Source organism: Conger conger, chromosome 12 (genome assembly GCF_963514075.1).
Source record: "Conger conger chromosome 12, fConCon1.1, whole genome shotgun sequence".
In the NCBI taxonomy this organism is placed as follows: domain Eukaryota; kingdom Metazoa; phylum Chordata; class Actinopteri; order Anguilliformes; family Congridae; genus Conger; species Conger conger.
The window spans coordinates 47,714,958-47,734,352 of NC_083771.1; the positions used below are offsets into that span (position 1 = coordinate 47,714,958).

At 44.7% G+C, this 19,395-nt stretch overlaps 1 protein-coding gene across 3 annotated transcripts; it reads left to right on the forward strand.

Moving 5' to 3' along the window:
- The first annotated feature begins 7,616 nt into the window (after positions 1-7,616).
- On the forward strand, positions 7,617-18,910 carry LOC133142566 (interferon-induced very large GTPase 1-like). Of its 3 annotated transcripts, XM_061263846.1 has the most exons (4): positions 7,617-7,718; positions 8,444-8,550; positions 10,523-10,743; positions 13,262-18,910. In XM_061263846.1, exon 4 carries the CDS (start codon positions 14,591-14,593, stop codon positions 15,803-15,805), a length of 1,215 nt encoding a protein of 404 aa, XP_061119830.1. In that variant the 5' UTR covers positions 7,617-7,718; positions 8,444-8,550; positions 10,523-10,743; positions 13,262-14,590; the 3' UTR covers positions 15,806-18,910. The 3 variants fall into 3 exon arrangements, with proteins under 3 accessions (XP_061119830.1, XP_061119833.1, XP_061119832.1); XM_061263849.1 differs by lacking the exons at positions 7,617-7,718; positions 8,444-8,550; positions 10,523-10,743 and adding an exon at positions 11,297-11,318; XM_061263848.1 differs by lacking the exons at positions 7,617-7,718; positions 8,444-8,550; positions 10,523-10,743 and adding an exon at positions 11,873-12,101.
- The last annotated feature ends 485 nt before the right edge of the window (positions 18,911-19,395 follow it).

Here is a 19,395-nt window from a genome sequence, read left to right on the forward strand (position 1 = left end):
AATTTCAGACTCTTAACGCTCAAGAGAGGAATCCCAACAACAAACAACCTCAAACCACTGTTTATCCTTCCCACAGTCTATGAATATAACGTGTAATATAAAGCGTTATTATACAGTTCAGTGTTTTGGAAAGCTGACAGTGAGAAACGCAACAGAGCCTGCCGTCTTTTCGTAGTGCTCTAAGAAAATGTTGACTTTAGTGTGCTACACTACACTATTTCTATTTTTTGTCTTGAAGTTAACTGAGCAACTATATTATGAACATGCAACTTATTTGGCTATGTAACTAGCTGGCTATATAACTAAGATATCATCGTCTACCACAAACGATGCAACTGTAACTTGTAACTGTGAGACAAATAAAGGTTTTAGCTAAACACGCATTGATTGAAGACATAAAGAGATAAAAGAATGCGCTGTTGCTCAAATTGCTCTCCAGACAAGCGATCACTGAAACTTTGTATACTATTTCCAGCTTGGCTTTAGGGAGTTGGGTGGAGGAGAGGTCTGGTCTGGGAGACAGGACTTGGTCAATTACTCCTCAACAATCATGTGGTTCTCCGTCATCTGCTGTGGGGAGAAGAGTAGCAGGGTTTAGTACAGTGCATCGTTTGATTGTAACATGTAGTAGTGATAGGAAAACATGTGCATGAATGGGGCAGCCAGAGCAGCGGATGCAGAAGCAGCAGCCAACCAAGTACCATTAATTCTGCTGTCTATCACTTTAACAGGTAGACCAGCACCAGCTTGTTAATGCAAATATTTAATCAGCCAGTCATGCAGCAAATGTAATGTGTAGGCAGCTCATTTCTCTTGAAAAGCTGGCCAAACTCATCTAAACAATACCTCTCCCTTCCCCACTCACAAAGCGATTTTCCCTCCAAAATGGTAGCCAATCAAATAATCCCTGCATTCTCTCCAAAATGGTAGCCAATTAAGCCATTGCATCTGCCCAGCAACAGCAACTTTCCCTCCAAAATTTTTACAAATTAATAAAGAACCAAATCCGGATACCATCGTCCAATCAGGAAAATCAGTAAGGTTCCTGACATCCAATGGCATAATTCCACTGCAGTACATGTGTGTATGCTTCAGAGGGGGGCAGAGAGCAAGCATACAAACACACAAACACTTATTTTGCTAGGTTTACCCCATAAATGAGGACCTCTTAGAAAATCTGCATACAGCTCTATATATGGCTCAAGATGCCATTAAAAGAAGAAAAAAGTGAGGACCAGCCAATATGATCTCACTTCCCCAAAAGGTCCTCACTTGAAAGGTTCCAGTACTCACGTGGGTGCTCACTACTATTGCAATACGAACACACACATACTCACACACACACACACACACACACACACACACACACCCTGCCTCACACACACACACACACACACACACACACAGTATCCACATACAGGTCTTTGGTCGCAGTCACACAGCAGCGCTACAGGAATAGCAGTCACTGCATTATTCACACACACCAGTCTGCACTGCATGTGACACCAGGTGAACCACTGGTCAGGGTGTGTATGTGTGTGTGTGTGTATGATGCAGGGTGTGTGTGTGTGTGTGTGTGTGTGTGTGTGTGTGTATGATGCAGGGTGTGTGTGTGTGACTGCGACCAAAGACCTGTGTGTGTGTGTGTGTGTGTGTGTGTGTGTGTGTGTGTATGTATGAGGCAGGGTGTGTGTGTGTGTGTGTGTGTGTATGTGACTGTGACCAAAGACCTGTGCAGACCAACAGACAAAGGGCATTCCAAAGGACAGGAGACAAACTTAGTTTTTTACTATCACTTTGCTACTAATTTCAGAACCTTGAGGTAATTTTTCAAAACTGTAGAATAAAAAAAACTGTGAAACAAACCCTCAGTATGTTATAATTATATATATTTTTTACAGTATTCAGATTTTATTTCATGATTCCACTCTCTTCTATTGTTTTCACTCTTCACTTTATTTAGAGCCACAAAAGGACCATATTGAAACATGTATCAAGTATTTTTTCATGCTATAGTAAAGTTTTGTAAAAACAACTAAATCGTGAAGGCCCTCGTCCTTATCTTTGTTGTACAGGTAGCAGTTGAAATTGTACTTCCCTCTAGGGTCTTTCAGCGAACTTATCCCTGGTTATGGGTATGCACTTTGTTGTACGTCGCTCTGGATAAGAGCGTCTGCTAAATGCCAATAATGTAATGTAATGAATCTGTAGGTATCTTTTGTGTGGGCGATCTAGACAAATGTTCCTCGAGTATTTCATGAAAAATTAGGAATTTGAACCAATGAGTTTGGAAGTGCACAATTTCTTCAAAGATTTGAATGCACAATGCATGTTTTGAACAGGCAAACAGGCTTGTCATTTTGAGTGTTGTGTCTAAGGTTTTGGAAATTAAGCAGAAGCTTGTGAGATTTGGGTCGAAGTGATTGTAAAAAATATATATATATTTACTCAGGAAACAACTGACTGGTGGAACAAGCTCCATGACGTCAGATTACAGTTATTTAGCTGACGCTTTTATCCAAAGCAACTTACAGTTGATGAAGCCATTCCCCCCCGGAGCAATGCGGGGTTCAGGGCCTTGCTCAGGGGCCCAACAGTGAAAGGTTAAGCGTACAGGCGGGATGTATGAGGATGTGAGCAAGAATGGTGGGGGGGTGGGGGTGGGGGGCGGTTTATTGAGTGTTGTTCAAGGGCCCCATCGTAAAACAGAATTACTGGAGGGTCTAAACACCCTGGATGCTAAGACTGCCGACAGGCAGTACAGGTGCACGAGACTGAAGGGTGGTGGCCGTGCAGATGTAGTGGGGGATGCTGGGAAATGCAGTTTATTACCACGGGCAGGGGCAGGGATTCAGCATGACGTCTGAGAAGGAGGGGAAGACCACAACGTAAATCAGCACCAACCGAAATATCAACTACAACTGGAAATAAATGGGACAGCGTGAATGCATGTGTGGGTGTGTATGAGACAGGCTTTGTGTGTGTGTGTGTGTGTGTGTGTGTGTGTGTATGATACAGGGTGTGTGTGTGTCTGTGTGTGTTTGTGCGAGTGTGTATAAGACAGGTTGTGTGTGTGAGAGTGTGTATGAGGCAGGGTGTGTGTATGTGTGTGTGTGTATGAGGCAGGGTGTGTGTGAGTGTGTATGAGGCAGGGTTTGTGTGTGTGTGTGTGTGTGTGTGAGTGTGAGTGTGTATCCCCTGACCTCATCTTTCAGCTGACAGGAAGGTGACGGTGATGCAAATAACCACAGATTACAACAGTGGTATGCAGAAGAGCATCTCTGAACACACAACACGTCAAACCTCTTCAGTGGATAGGCTACAGCAGCAGAAGAACAATGAGTGAAAAAATACCTAATAAAGTGCTCACTAAGTGTATATTTGGAGTCCTTGTCTTGCTGAACGATCTACCTACGACCAGACAACCAGATTTTGGGGGGTTTCCAGGATGGAACATTGGGAAGCTTCATGGCAGGAGGGAGTTCCTTGAGCAGTTGGGGAAAGCTTACCGCCACATACTGTACAGAGAAGGTACTTTCATTTTTTTATTTCATTTTTTAGAAATGTTCTTCCTTCTTCTCCCAATTTGGTGTTTGGTGCCAATTGTACCCGATCTCTTCCACTTTCCCATGTCGTCTGGGATACACCGCAGACATACGATCATGTCCCCCGGCAGCACGAACGGATCTAACAATCCGGAGAGCGACACGCCTTCTTCTCCAGGCCACATCGTCTCCATGTGACTGTGACTCCGAGGCGATCGGGGCTGTTGTTGTATGCGGCAAGCCTCCCCCCGCTGAGTCCTCCCTCAGAGCCGCTAGTCTCCCCCTGCTGAGTCCTCCCCCAGAGCGGCTAGCCTCCCCCCACTGAGTCCTCCCTCAGAGCGCCTAGCCTCCCCCCACTGAGTCCTCCCTCAGAGCGGCTAGCCTCCCCCTGCTGAGTCCTCCCTCAGAGCGGCTAGCCTCCCCCCGCTGAGTCCTCCCTCAGAGCGGCTAGCCTCCCCCCGCTGAGTCCTCCCCCAGAGCGGCTAGCCTCCCCCCGCTGAGTCCTCCCTCAGAGCGGCTAGCCTCCCCCTGCTGAGTCCTCCCTCAGAGCGGCTAGCCTCCCCCCGCTGAGTCCTCCCCCAGAGCGGCTAGCCTCCCCCCGCTGAGTCCTCCCTCAGAGCGGCTAGCCTCCCCCCACTGAGTCCTCCCTCAGAGCGCCTAGCCTCCCCCCACTGAGTCCTCCCTCAGAGCGGCTAGCCTCCCCCCACTGAGTCCTCCCTCAGAGCGGCTAGCCTCCCCCCGCTGAGTCCTCCCCCAGAGCGGCTAGCCTCCCCCCGCTGAGTCCTCCCTCAGAGCGGCTAGCCTCCCCCCACTGAGTCCTCCCTCAGAGCGCCTAGCCTCCCCCCACTGAGTCCTCCCTCAGAGCGGCTAGCCTCCCCCCACTGAGTCCTCCCTCAGAGCGGCTAGCCTCCCCCCGCTGAGTCCTCCCCCAGAGCGGCTAGCCTCCCCCCGCTGAGTCCTCCCCCAGAGCGGCTAGCCTCCCCCCACTGAGTCCTCCCCCCTCCCCCAGAGCGGCAAGCCAATTATGCCACTCCAGGCGAGCCGGCCGAGCTCACAGCCTCACCTTCTGCATTCACTGAGAAGGTCAGACCAGTGGAGGAACCTGGTCCTGCTCCAGCCAAAGTCCCACAGGAAGGCACAGCAAGTAAACAAAAGAGGTGCCACACCCGCTCTTCCCAGAAAGACTGCAAAACCAGAACAACTCCCAACAGATAAAAATCTCATCATGTACTTCTACTAATACTTTCGATTTTACCTCTGTATATAGTTGCCTGGCAGTCAACAGTTGGGTCATTGTGAAACGCCCTCAGTTTGGAGGATCAGTCTCATTCTTCACACTTTGCTTTATTTTTCACAGAAAAGACATTGCAGCTGAATTGATTCCAGAAGAGATTCTATAGGTAAGTGAAGCTAAATTAAACATCTTCATATTATTGGCTAATATACGTACAGCTATTATGTGCACCAATGATTTAATTAAAAAAATAGCTAAAACATACAAATAAAGTTCATTGGTTTCCTTTGCATTTCCAACTTTGCATTTCTACATTTTGTACAAGGTGCTTTGACTCTTCTTGCTGTAACTGTGTGATGTTACAAAGGTTCAAAAAGGGAAACCTGATTGATTCCATGTATAAAAGATAAAAGTTACGAGGACTTAATGTGCTTTGTCTCTTTAAGCTTAGTAAAGGGAGACTTAGGGGTGATTTGATTGAGGCTTTTAAATTTATTAAAGGAATTAACAAAGTGAACTACAGGCGATTCTTCAGGGTGAGTTTGGTTAGCAAGTGAGGGGGCATATATGGACATCGGCAAAGGATAAATTCCTCACAGATATTACAAAGTATTTTTTCATACATAGAGTGCAGTGGAATAGCATGCCAGGACATATAGTGGAGGCAGACACACCAAAGCTTGACACGGTGTTAGATGCTCTTTAGCTTTGAAGCAAACTAAGCAGTAGTTACACTTTAGTGTATTATAAATTATTATTATGATTAAACCTGGTATTGTCACTCAGTGCACTGGTCAGCTGGCTCGCTTCCTCTGATATGGTGGCAGTAAGGGGCTGTGAAGTCATTTAACTCTCCCCTCAGTAGCATACATCTTTAGCCCCCACCTTCTCAGCACTCATACTGGGCGGGAACGTGTGAGAGGAAAACTCATGCATTGTTCCCAAACCGGCTGTCTTCCTTCCCCCCCCCCCCCAATCAACCCCTCCTCTCAGATTCCTTTTAGGGTTGGAGCACTGAAATAGTGTATATGGCATGAGATGTTTCATGACAATCCCAGATCAGAACATATTAATGTTTGGTATTGTAAAAATAAATGAAAATAAGTAAAAAAACTGAGATAAAAAGTAATAATTTATTTTACAAACCCACAAGTGAACATTGTGGATACCCTTTTCCATCTCTGATAGACACTTAAATGGCAGAGCCAAATAGTTGCACCTGTGTTCCATTTTAAACACCAACACTTGGCTTTCAAGTAAATAAATCAACCAATTAAATTCTATTAATTGACCAACTCTGGTGGCTGTGAAGGGCCACTCCTTACAGGTATTATTCCGATTGTTTCAGTGCGACTGGTGCAATGGTCTAATTTCCTCAACAGTATACCTAAGACATCATAACCACCCAGGAACCTAGGGTAAACTGTGGAAATCTGTCCAAGTGAAAGCCATTTGCTTTGACCCCCCTGATCAAATCCCACTACCTGGAGAGGCCTGGCTCTAAATTCCAAATGGTTATGAATGCCAAATAGTTCATTGTGGACCCATTTTTACGAGCGGGATCAAAGGCTGCTGTTAGGGAGAGTAAACCAAGCAATCTGGGAGACTGTAGTCAGACTCTGCTGTAGATTGCCTTTGCATGTTGCCTTTGTAACCAGGTATGACTTCTAAGACTCTGCAATTTGGTTTCTATTGTAACACTTTTATGTATATTTTATTTGGAATTGAATGTGATTAAGTAAGTAACCTGCCTGGTAAAATAAATAGTTAAATCTGGATTTGTGTGGTTTCACATACTGACACTCACTATTACACAGGGAATGGGTGGTTACCCCCTCGAGTTGGTCTAGGGAGGATGTAAATTTACTCTAAATGTATCATGGCTTATTGCACCCGTAGACCTCTGACAGTAAATCAATCGCCTCCTCTTGGCAGTTCATTCATGTCGAGAACATTTACATGACATTAATGTCATTTGGCAGATGTTCTTATCCAGAGCAACATACAGTTTATTAGACTAAGCAGCAGATAATCCTCCCCTGGAGCAATGCAGGGTTAAGGGCCTTGCTCAAGGGCCCAACGGCTGTGTGGATTTTATTGTGGCTACACCGGGGATCGAACCACCGACTTTGTATGTCCCAGTCACGTACCTTAACCACTATGCTATAGGCCGCCCTGTACAGAACTGTCATAGCCATCAGCCACACCCAAAAGTAGCTATTCCTGAGACCTCTGTAATGACTGCAGATATCTAGCCAGCTCGTGAGACGTGCACGTAACGGCCGATGTGACATACGGCGGGACCAGCAGAGGACTGTTCTGGGAGTATATCTCAGCATGGGATTCTACACTAATCTAAATTATTATTCAAATGGAGTCAGATAATACGAAAGTAGATTTATTGGCCCTGTTGTGGAGATTCTTGGTCAGCCCGGACCAGTAGAGAGCAGAAGGCAGAGTGGTTTATTTATTAGCTGATCTAGTCTCTTCACAAAGCGGTCAGTAACATTTAATCCTACAAACTTTCTTTCAGCAGCACCAGAAGGACAAGCGTGCAGATACCTTAGCCCTCACTAAATTCCGTTGTTGTGTTAGCTCAGGGCTTACACTACCAAATCCATCCATCCATCATCTTAACCTGCTTATCCTGAACAGGGTCGCAGGGGGGCTAGAGCCTATCCCGGCATACATTTGGCAAAAGGCAGGAATACACCCTGGACAGGTCGCCAGTCCACCGCAGGGCATACTCACTCACTCACTCACTCACTCACTCACTCACAGGCAATTTAGATTCTCCAATCAGCCTAACCTTCATGTCTTTGGACTGTGGGAGGAAACCGGAGTACCCGAAGGAAACCCATGCAGACACGGGGAGAACATGCAAACTCCGCACAGAGAGGCCACGGCCGACGGGGATTTGAACCCAGGACCTCCTTGCTGTGAGGCAGCAGTGCTACCCACTGCACCATCCGTGCCACCTCACACTACCAAATATTAAGTGTTATTAACTGTCAATTACTTAAATATTCTCTATTCCAATATTTCAATATTTTATGTCTGATATCAAAGGTATATTCTAAGTAGTTTAACATATCTTGGTTGCTTTGAACAAATGTCATATCCTATCGTTCTGCCTTGTAAGGTATATCATTCTGGTACACATGTTATTTCCCCATTTCAACTGATTGTTTAAATGATTGTTTCATTGATTTAAAAGTTATCAAACAATGAAATATTGAATTGAGAAGTAATTGCCCCCCAAAACGGAATAACTGGTAAGCTTAGGGATGATTTGATTGAGGTTTTTTAATTAATTAAAGGGATTAACAAAGTGAACTACAGTATTCGTTCACATAGAGAGTGGTCACTGTGTGGAATAGCATGCCAGGACATGCAGTGTAGGCAGAAACACTTTTCAAAACCAGGCTTGATACGGTGCAAGATACTATCTAGCTTTTATGCAAACTAAGCAGTAGGTACACTTTAGTGTTTGGTAAATGTGAGCATTGCTGGGCTGAATGGCCTGTTCTCACCGTTATGTTATGTTATGCTATGCTATGCTATGCTATGCTATGCTATGTTATGTGATGTTATGTTATGTTATGTTTTGTTATTTTATGTTATGTTATGTTATGTTGTGTTTTGTTATGTTATGTGTGCCCAGAGGGATGCAGATGGAGTGCCCCAGTTGCAGCAGAAAATGTGGGCAGAATGACAAATTCTGCAATGACTGTGGCTACAAACTGTGCTCTGCAAGGAAACCTGTCCCAGGTAAACCTAGCATGCTAGTTAATAACCAGCCCCCCTAGCTTAATTATCATTCACCCAGCTTGCTAAACTAGTCAAAGCAGTAGCAATTTCAACTTAACAGTTTAGATGGCTGCCCTAATGGGTAAATTAGGTAATGTACTCACCATGATAAAAGACAATGACAGTTGTCATAAATTTAGGTTTATTTTGCAGTCGTGCTCAATTGTGCTCACAGTATGCAAAATGTCTTCTTTGTTTTTTCCATCATCAACGATAAATGTTGAAAAATATTTGTTTTGCTGATGTTTAATGCTTCAAATGAAGACAAGGTTATCATGACTGAACATTTATAGGATGCCCAGAACATCTTCAGCTGACTGCTACAGCACTGGCTGTGTTTCACTGAAGCTGGCGGGTGTGACTACACAGTATATGGCTGTAGGAATCTGCCTACATTGTGACTGCTGTTCTGTTTGCTTTTTGTCTGATCTGAGCACCCAGTCAGTGAGAGCCACATCCACTCTAATAGGCACACCCACTCAGATAACCACACACACACTAATAACCACAGCCACTATACTGGCCACACCCACTCTGATAACCACTCCCACTATACTGGCCACACCCACTGTGCTGACCACACCCACTCCAGCCAGCCTGGCACTGGGAGTGAAGTTGAGGCTGTTTATTTAAATCGCCCATGCATTAACTCGAGCCCCAGACTATGGTTCCAAGGTGATCAGGAGTGCTTATATGTAGCAAGCCAAGTCCCTCCCTCTGAGCCCAAATGAAAGTGTGATGCCCTGTGCCTGTCAGGCTTCAGAACAACAAACCCAATAGCGAGACCACAGAAGTTCAAGTTAAAGTCTTTATTAACTTTGAGGCAGAGTAGACAAGCCAGTCGAGAACCAGCAAACAGGTGTAGTAGAGAATAAACAGTTCTTAAACGATACTCCAAGCAGGGGTCTGATAGCCAGGCAAACAGATGCAACAAAAACAATGAGGTAGTCCAAACTGGGGGATAAACAGAATCGAAAACCAAAAACACAAACCATTAAATCGAAGGGAGTCCAAACACAGCGGGTCAAAGACAAAGAGAAGGGTAATCCAGGACTCAGAAGTCAAAAGCCAAACAGGTCGATACACAGGTAATCAGACAGGAAAAAACACTGGAAAGTATCGCGGAAGCACATGACAATCTGACAAATACTACACAAAACAGACAGGTGTATATAGGGAGATAATGAGAGGAAACAAGAATCCAGTGAGTACAACAATCAGGAAGTGGAACACAGGTGAAAGGAATGATAGGGAATGAACTGACTGACTTCTGGAAGCACAGAGGCAAATATTCTGAGGACTTACAAAATACAGATACAGAAAACACAGATCATATCAGCGCCACTGTGATGCTTAGCCATGTCTTATATGGTGCTTAGCTGAGCCACGAGTGCTTAACTGTGCACCATCGCAGTGCTTTAAAGAAACTCCATCCATCCATCCATCTTTTAGCTTAACCCGCTTATCCTAAACAGGGTCGCAGGGGGGCTGGAGCCTATCATACATTGGGCGAAAGGCAGGAATACACCCTGGACAGGTCGCCAGTCCATTGCAGGGCACACACACCATTCATTTACATTTACATTTACATTTTAGTCATTTGGCAGACGCTTTTACACACGCTTTTATTCACTGACACACTCATACCCACGCTTTTACACACGCTTTTATTCACTCACACACTCATACCCACAGGCAATTTAGACTCTCCAATCAGCCTAACCTCCATGTCTCCAAACAGAAAGGCCCCGGTCGACTGGGATTACGAACCCAGGACCTCCTTGCTGTGAGGTGGCAGTGCTACCCACTGCACCATCCATGCCGCCCAGCTTTAAAGAAACTGTTTTTTAAAATGACACATTTTACTTGGGGTGGATGTTAAGGGTGTTAAGGGACCCTTCCTTGGACTGTGGTCTGTCTTTGAGCATCTCAGGTGCAGATTCTGAGAATCGGGAGAAGACCACAGACAACCAATCCTGTCTGGGCACAGAACCAGCACCAGAGAAGACATCCTCATGCCTGGCCCAGTCCCAACCCTCCTCTGCTTGGCCAGCTAAGTCAGATGAAAAGAGATGTTCAGCAGATACTGAAAACATGGATGGGACCTTGAGTAAGGACACCAAAGACACTGTGTGCACTGCACACGAGGAGGAGGTGAGATTTGACAAACCTCAGAGTCAAACTCCAGTTCTGCAGGCCACAATGTCCAGTTGTTTAATTCCAGTTCTGGAGGGCCAAATTAAAAAGGGTTTTTTTGTCTGTTGTAGGCATCCTGTGAAGGCCTTGCAAACAAGCAATCAGTGACTTAAATTTTGCACTTTCTAAAAACACCAAAAACCAGGAAACACTGCAGCCATCCAAGATTTGTGTTTCAGATCTCTGCTCTAGAGCCATTCCTAGAGTGACATTCAGACACGCCCAGAACTCTTGCCTGAAATCTTGTGATTGGACAGCTTCTATGAATGACAGGTCCCAGCTGCATTATTAAACTAAGCTGCACTTAACCTAACCACTTCCTGAAATACCGGCTAGTATTCATGTTACTAAAGGAGTCAATATATTACATTGTATTGTGTAAAACAATATTGAAAACAAACGGGCTAATTAAACAGAAACACAATCCAGAAACGAAGGTGAATAAACAGAAGTGGGTCAAAAAACTACGGGTCAGAACACGAGTGAAGGAATAAGCTAAACTCGATGGTCGGGGACGAAACAGGTCAAAACAGGTACCAATACGAAAACGCTGGAGAGTATGGAATAAACATATTACAATCTGGCAACTAACTGCACAGACAGAGGGGTTTTTATATGCAGGTAACGAGAGCGAATGGGAGTCATCAAATTTAAAACTTTGGTGCTCGCATACCAGGCAGTTAAACGGTCAGCCCCTGTATATATTCAATCCCTTATCAAGACTTATACACCAACAAGACCCCTCCGTTCTGCCACTTTGTGCCGTCTGGCGCCTCCCCCTCGCCACACCTGCACCTCACGCTCACGACTGCTGTCTGTCCTGGTCCCACGGTGGTGGAATGACCTCCTGGTGGATGTCAGAACGGCAGAGTCTCTGACCTCCTTCAAGCGCAGACTGAAGACCCATCTCTTCAGGCTACACCTTTCCCTCCCCAACTCACCACCATGATTAGCCTTAGACTGTAATGGCACTTGTGTATAGATTGTATAGATATTGTTACTTGTATAGGTAGTGTTATTTTTTGTATTCTAGCTGCAATTGTGATCTGCTAGTTTGAAAGTTGATTGTACTCTTAAAGGGTTCTGATTTTCTGAATGTTTACACAAGGACTCGGAACTGTACTGTCCTCTCAGGTCCTCTTTGCACTTGTTCTTGTGTTTGATTTGCAGTTTGTTGTACGTCGCTCTGGATAAGAGAGTCTGCTAAATGCCATGTAATGTAATGTAATGTAATGAGTCAGGTGGGGAAACAATCAGGAAGTGAAACAGGTGAAACCAATGAATGAAGTGACAGGGAGACTACGGTGTGCACAGAGGTAACAAAAACACAAAAACGCTAACAACACAGGGAGAATACAGAACATGAAAAACACGAAAACTAAAATTGCAATGAATGAGGAATGAGACAACCTAGGCGGGTCGTGGGAGTGAGGGCGGTCTAACAAATAAACATCATGTGAGACACATGGAAGGGCAATAATACAATGACAAGGTTGGAATGAAAACGCGGGACTGGATTCACAAAGACACACATGTAATACAAACGGCTCCGGACTAGGGAGTAGACAATTGCACAGAGTTAAGGAATGTAGAGATAGCAGAGAGCTGGTGCGAACACTTCGCTGAATCAAGGCAAGCAATTTAGGGATAGAACAGGGAGGCGTTATAGAGTTTGTGAGTTATAGAGCAGTATTGAAATAGAGGAAGAGTTAGTCTGTTAGTTAAGTGATTAAATTACAAACACCCAAAACTAGTGAATGTTAGTTTGTGAGTTCGACGAACATATTAGTGTGTTAATTCTGTGTTAGTTGGGATTAGTATATTAGTGCTATCTACAAACATGAAATGGAGAGTAAGCAGGAAATAAGAACAGCGAGACAGAAGGAATCATGGGAAACCGGAAAATTCCAAAACCACCCAAATAGTGAAGCACGCAGACAGGGGACTCGGGATCAGAAACATTCAGACACAGACATCACAGGGGAAGACAAGGGTCGTAATAGAATAATGAGTTTCCATGTGACCTACCTAGTGACAGCCAGGGTCTATTGCTCTAGCAGCAGTGATTTTTAAGCCAGTAATGAACTTACTAAAAGAATACATTTCTGTGGCCTCTTATTAAAAACATGTTTAAATATAGACTTTAAAAATGGTGCAAGGTTAAGGCATCAGACTTTGGTTCAACACCAGGATCCCAGTAAGGCCTGTGCATGAGGGAGCAGCTCTGAGGGTGGGGGTAGGGACTAGGCAGGGAGGATCACTGCATACAAGTGTCCCTGAACACTTCAGAATCACGGTCCAGGGCTAGAGATGACTTGATGATGAACAGGGTACAATAACTAGCCATAGCATCACTCAGGAGTATGAAGCATTCACTCTGCCAAGAACTTTAGTCATTTTTTGATGTGCAAGTATATGTATGTATGACTGTTCTACTGTGCAAATGTACTAATGCAGCTTCCATCCCCAATGGCAGGAACCAGTCTGGAGGAGCTGCTGAGTGACCTGCGACTGGAACACCACTTGAACAAGCTGACTCTGAGCCAGGTGCTGGAGATTGATGGAGAGACTTTATCTGATGAAAGCATCCAGTCTCTGAAATCTCTGCCATGGTGTTTCCTGAGGAAGCTGATGATGATGAATGGGTCCTTTGGTAGAATGAGCTGTACCTCACAACAGGACACTCGGTGCATGACCCAATCCACAGGACCACAGCAACAGAGTCAACCCCCTGGACCTCATAACTGCTGTTTTTCTCTGCTCAGATGGCTTTCTCCAGCAGGAGATGGCTTTGAAAATGTCTATGTGCCAGTTCTCTGTGCCTCTGCTGCTTCCTACATGTGATGCCCAGCAGTGCACTTTAATGCTGTGGGCCATGAGGGATATTGTGAAAAAGTACAAGCCACACTCTTTAGATGACCAAAGAGGGTTTGTGGAGGAGAGCATTGTTCTCTCTGACCTCCCCATGGTCTCTTTTGTGAGGCTGGGAAACTGCGGCATGTCCAAGTCTCACATTCTGAACCAGGTTCTCAGCAACCCTCAGCAGTACCAGGACACCTTTGTTCACAAAAACATGGAGTGCGGTGACACCCCAAGGAGGATTTCCAGTGGGCTGGTGGAAATCAGCTGGTATCTGCCCAGTGGGAACAAAAACACTGACATCTTCTCTGAGCCTCTGGCTATAGCTAACCTCCGTGGGGACCTCAGAGACTTTGAAATTCAGTACGCTTTCCTCTGCCACAAATCTACTGCTATATTTGTGTTTTGCGACGACTTTCAGTTTGAACAAAGATTTCTCGACTCTAAACAATTTAAGACTGATTGGATTTTGATCACCAATTCACAGAGCCAGAGCTTCAATGAGGATGACTTCAGGAGATGTGTTTCTGAGGGAAAACCCAGTAACATCATCAAAAAGCATCAGCGGATGAGTGATGCAGAATTCAACAAAAAACTGTGTTCGACTCTCCGTGGAATTGTAAAGGGAAACATTAAAATGGGCATTGAAAGGATGTCTGATCTTGCCCATGAATTACGGATCCATGTTGATGAAGATGACTACTACTGTAAGAGGGGCAAGGCAAAGGCTGATGAAATCACAGGAGGAATATCTGACATATCGAGCTTCAAGGAGAAAGAGCTTCCCTTACAAGGGACTGCATGGAAACAGCTGGCCAACCTGGAGAAGGAACAGTGCAGGATTAAAAATGCTTAGGAGAAAAACATAGAAGTTTACAAGAATGAGCTTGCAGATCAGAGGCAGAAGCTCAGAGAACAGCAGAGGGCTCACAGCATCTCAAATTCTATGTCCCGTTTCATCTCCGCGATGTGCAATTCCACAGAGGAGTGCAAGTATTTCCTCAAGTGGATGAGGATCAATCTGGATAATCTGTCACGCACACACCTTCCACCTCTTTGGGCAAAGTACAAGGAACAGTGTCGGAATTCCTCCGAAAACAAGGAGCTCATTGCTAAGTTGGACAGGGAGATCTCCAGCTGCTCCTTGGGGACTGAGCACTTCCTGAGGGAAATGGGTCAGCTGTACGAGTCGGCCTGCTCACTCCCCGAAGCCCTCACCCCAGAGATTAAGCACCTGCCACGTCTCTGTGTCAAGCTGCTACAGGAGGGCTTTCCTCTTGAGCTGGTGGATGGAGACTCAAGCAATATTCCTCTGGAGTGGGTGACGCAGGTTCTGAAAGAACTCCATGATCTAACAAAGAATACATGTAAGATCCGGGTGATCTCTGTACTGGGGGTACAGAGCACTGGGAAGTCCACCCTCCTGAACACCATGTTTGGGGTCCAGTTTGCTGTCAGTAGTGACAGGTGCACCAGAGGGGCCTTCATGCTCCTCATCAGAGTGAAAGAGGATTTTAAAGTGCGGCTTGGGTGTGATTACATCATGGTTATTGACACTGAAGGTTTGAAGGCACCACAGTTGGCACAGCTGGATGACAGTTATGAGCATGATAATGAACTGGCCACTCTGGTGGTGGGGCTGAGTGACATCACAGTCATCAACATCGCCATGGAGAATTCCACAGAAATGAACGATATCCTGCAGATTGTGGTGCACGCCTTCCTGCGCATGAAAGAAGTTGGGAGAAAACCCTGCTGTCAGTTTGTGCACCAGAATGTGGCAGACATCTCTGCCCATGACAGTAACATGAGAGACAGGAAACTTCTGCTGGAGCAGCTGAATGAGATGACCCAAGCAGCAGCTAAGATGGAAAAGAAGGGAAACAACTATACATTTACTGATGTCATGGAGTATGATCCAGAGAGAAACACCTGGTACATCCCTGGGCTCTGGAACGGCAACCCTCCCATGGCCCCTGTCAATGCTGGCTACAGTGAGTCTGTGGGTCTTTTCAAGAGGAGTGTGAATGAGAAGTTTATGGAACAAAAATCTGGAGACAGCTCAGCACACACAATCATTGAGTTCCTTGAATGGACCAAGAGCTTATGGCAAGCAGTAAAGTATGAGAACTTCATCTTCAGCTTCCAACCTTGTAACTGAAGCTTGTGCTCAGCTTTGCACTGAGTTCAACCAATGGGATTGGGCCTTCAGGAAGAACATGTACTCCTGGCTAATGGAAGCTGAGGCAAAGGTGTCAAACTTTGGCACAGAAGCAGAATTTAAGAATTTGGATGAGTTACTGGTCCACCTGACAAATGAGGCCTTGGTAGAACTGACTAAAGGGGAAACACTCATTTTGGCCAACCTGACTGAATTCTACAAGAGGCAAGAGGGACATGTTCACTTGGTAGAGATGTTCAAGGAGGACTTTAACATCACAGCCAACACCATCAGGATGGAGACAGAGAACTCTGTGAAAAACAAGCTTGAGGCAGCGGTGGAGATCAGAAAGGGTATGTTCAGGTTAGAGAGCATCAAGAACAATCAAATGGCCACAATGGAGAAAAAGGTGCAGGGGCTGATTGAGAAATGCAGGAAAAGTAAAGATCTGTCTGATCAACAGCTGGAGGATGAATTTGAGAAGATGTGGAAGGAGACCGTGGCAGAGCTGCGGTTCCCTGGCATGGAAGAACGAGACATTGTGCAAAACATCTACCACCAGCTGTGGGTTAACTTAGAGATGAAAGGCAGCTCAGTACGTGAAATACTGTCAAAAGTGGGCAACTTGTCTGGATATGGAAGCGAGCCATTCATAGTGAAAAGTGAACATCTGGCATTAAATCAAAGGATTTGGAATTTTGACTTTGGAAAGGAGCTGAAGGAGTTCCAGCAGGTAGTTGATCACATCATTGAGCAGAGCAAGCAGTTTGTCAATGAGAAAGTGAGAACAAAATCTGATTACCATAAAACATACACAATAGACATGGTTTGCATTAGAGACAAAATCCTGGACAAGAATCTGGGAACAACTGCTGAATTTCAGGCCAAGCTGAAGTTTCACATCTGTGGACATGCAGCACGGGAGTTTCAAAAAAAGCATCTGGCTTTCATCCATGCAAATGATCCTCGTCACTGTCTGGAACAGTTCAAGCAACAGTACTACACAGACTTTAAGGACCTGTTCAACAAAAGAGACCAGTGTCAGAAGAAAGCCAATGATTTCATTGTTAACTGTTAACCTGCGGTGAAGGAATACATCTCTGGGCCCTGACCTTGTGGATGAAATGTTGGCAGGGCAGAAAGCCATTGCTTTCAGCACTCGAACCTTCTTCCAGTTCTCAATCCTTGAGCAGCTGCTTACTGGTGATAACTTTCAGGACTTTGTGAAATACATTAAAAAATATGAGACCTTTGTCCATGACTGGATATTGAAGCTGATGGTGAAGCAGTTCTCAGAGAGAGATAGACTTGGGGATATTGAGATGAATCGCCTGAAGGTGATGCTTAGCAGAATAAAGGAAGCCATTAAGAACGCACAGATGAAGGCAACTGAACAGGCAGCAAGAAGGGGTGAGGAGGCCCAGAACATTCAGCAGTTCATTCAGGATATCTGTAGTGACCTAGCGAAGGAGCTTGTCATCCCCAAAGACCCCCTCAGCGCAGTCCTGGCCTTAAACTCTGCCAAACCAGAAGACTTTTCCCGGTGTCTTGTGGATGAAATGGAGCAGACTTTTACCGCAGAGTTTCAGAAAGGTGGAGATGTGAGGGCCAGGCTGACCTCACTGCCCTTTCAGCCACAGAAGAAGGAGCTTTTTAACAGGGTGTTTGGCTGTGGGAGGCAGTGTCCCTTCTGCAAGACCCCCTGTGAAGCTGGTGGCAAGAGCCACACAGAGCACTTTGCTTCCATTCACCGTCCTCAGGGGATTGCAGGATGGAGGAATTGTGAATCGCATATATTAGTGAGCAATATCTGCTCCACCAGTGTTGCCAGTGAAAAAAACTTCAGGTTGACTGGAACAGAGGAGAAATGGCATCCATACAAGGACTACCTGAGCATTTACCCTGACTGGCGCATCCAGCCTGACACCAGCATCCAGGCTTCAGACTACTGGAAGTACGTCTTCTGCAAGTTTAACGAGCAGTTTGCCAAGAAATATGAAGCCGAGCCTGCTGAAATTCCCCCCAACTGGAGAGATATAACCCCAGTCCAAGCCATGGAAAACCTGAAGGAAAGGTTTTTGATAAAAACAGGAGGAGATCAAAATTAATTGATTACACATCCCCTGTTTCAGTAGGGTTGAAGATGCATCTTCTGAGTGCCATTAATATCAAATAATCTACTCACAGGTATGACTCATAATGGTTAAGCAAAACAGAGCCCCAGCCAAGTTGAATGGCATGAACAAACAGCAAGTTTTATACAATACAAATCAAGCACTCACACATTTTAAAAGGGGGCAGTTGAATTCAATCATCACTGATGCTTGGGAAGAGTGAGAATTCCTGGTCACTGACACAGACACAGACACTGTTGAATATCTGCAGCCTCCCCTGAGTCTTCTCTGGTTCTATGAGAGATATTACCATCAGCAGCTCATTGTACTCATAAAATCATATTCATACTATAAATTTATATTGCCTCTATCATTACCTATGCAGCATTTATCTGTACAAATCCTGCCTTTGAATCATCATGGCTGATCTCTGTCCATTGTTCCATTCATTAGGATAGTAAATAGGCTGTGATATTTCAACAGTTTAATTTCATATTGTCACCTCCATATTAAAGACTCCTTTTTTTTTCTTCACAAAAAATCCCAAATATGTTTTCTATCTGGTTAATCATTCTTATAATGAAAGCAGAAAACCTTCATGTGTCATTGGCAATTATCTGCTCTACATCACTGCCTTTTTAGATGTTTGAAGTTATAAATTACTTACTGCCTAATCATCACTATATGTTATATGTTATATGTCACCATTATGACTATATTTTTCCATTTAGAAAACTGAATTCAAACTTTGTCAAATTAATTAATTTCTCCAGACACATTCACATTCTCACATTAAAAATAAACGTTTCATTTGATTTGAACTTATTTTGTTCAGTCCCTTGAACTGGGCTCAAAGTGAGAACATGTTTTTAAAACAGCACTTCCTATGTATTTTCCTAGTTATGGATGTGATGCTTTGACTTGTGGAAGAACCTATGCACTTGTAAATCACTTTGGATTAAAAGCGTCTGCCAAATGACTAAAATGTAAACTGTAAATGTAGAAATCTTTGCAAATTTTGTTTTTAATGGTTTAATCTATGCAATCTATGCACTGTGTCTATTGAATGATTTGTTTTGATGGGGTCAATCTATGTACTGGGTATTGAGCAATGTAGTCTGATATGTAGAAATGCCATACTTTCGATGCACATGAAATCTCTTGGCATATTACTGTATTCTGCTGTATAAATAAGAATAAAGCAAGCCATTAATAGTATAAAAAATAAAATGACCTTTTTATTTTCCGTAGATGTCAAACTCTCATACGTACATGAATGGTGGAAGTGGGGTGCGCCCTTGCGGACCCCCCCGGATCAGAACATCGGATGTACTCAGCCTTTTGCGCCTATTTTCAGGCACACATATGACGCATTGTGCCCAGGAAACATGCAGCATATGTATCAAACTGGTGCACGGGGCTAGAACAGCCGTATGCCTGAGATCTTGGCCAGCTGCGCTTCTCTCCTTAATGCAC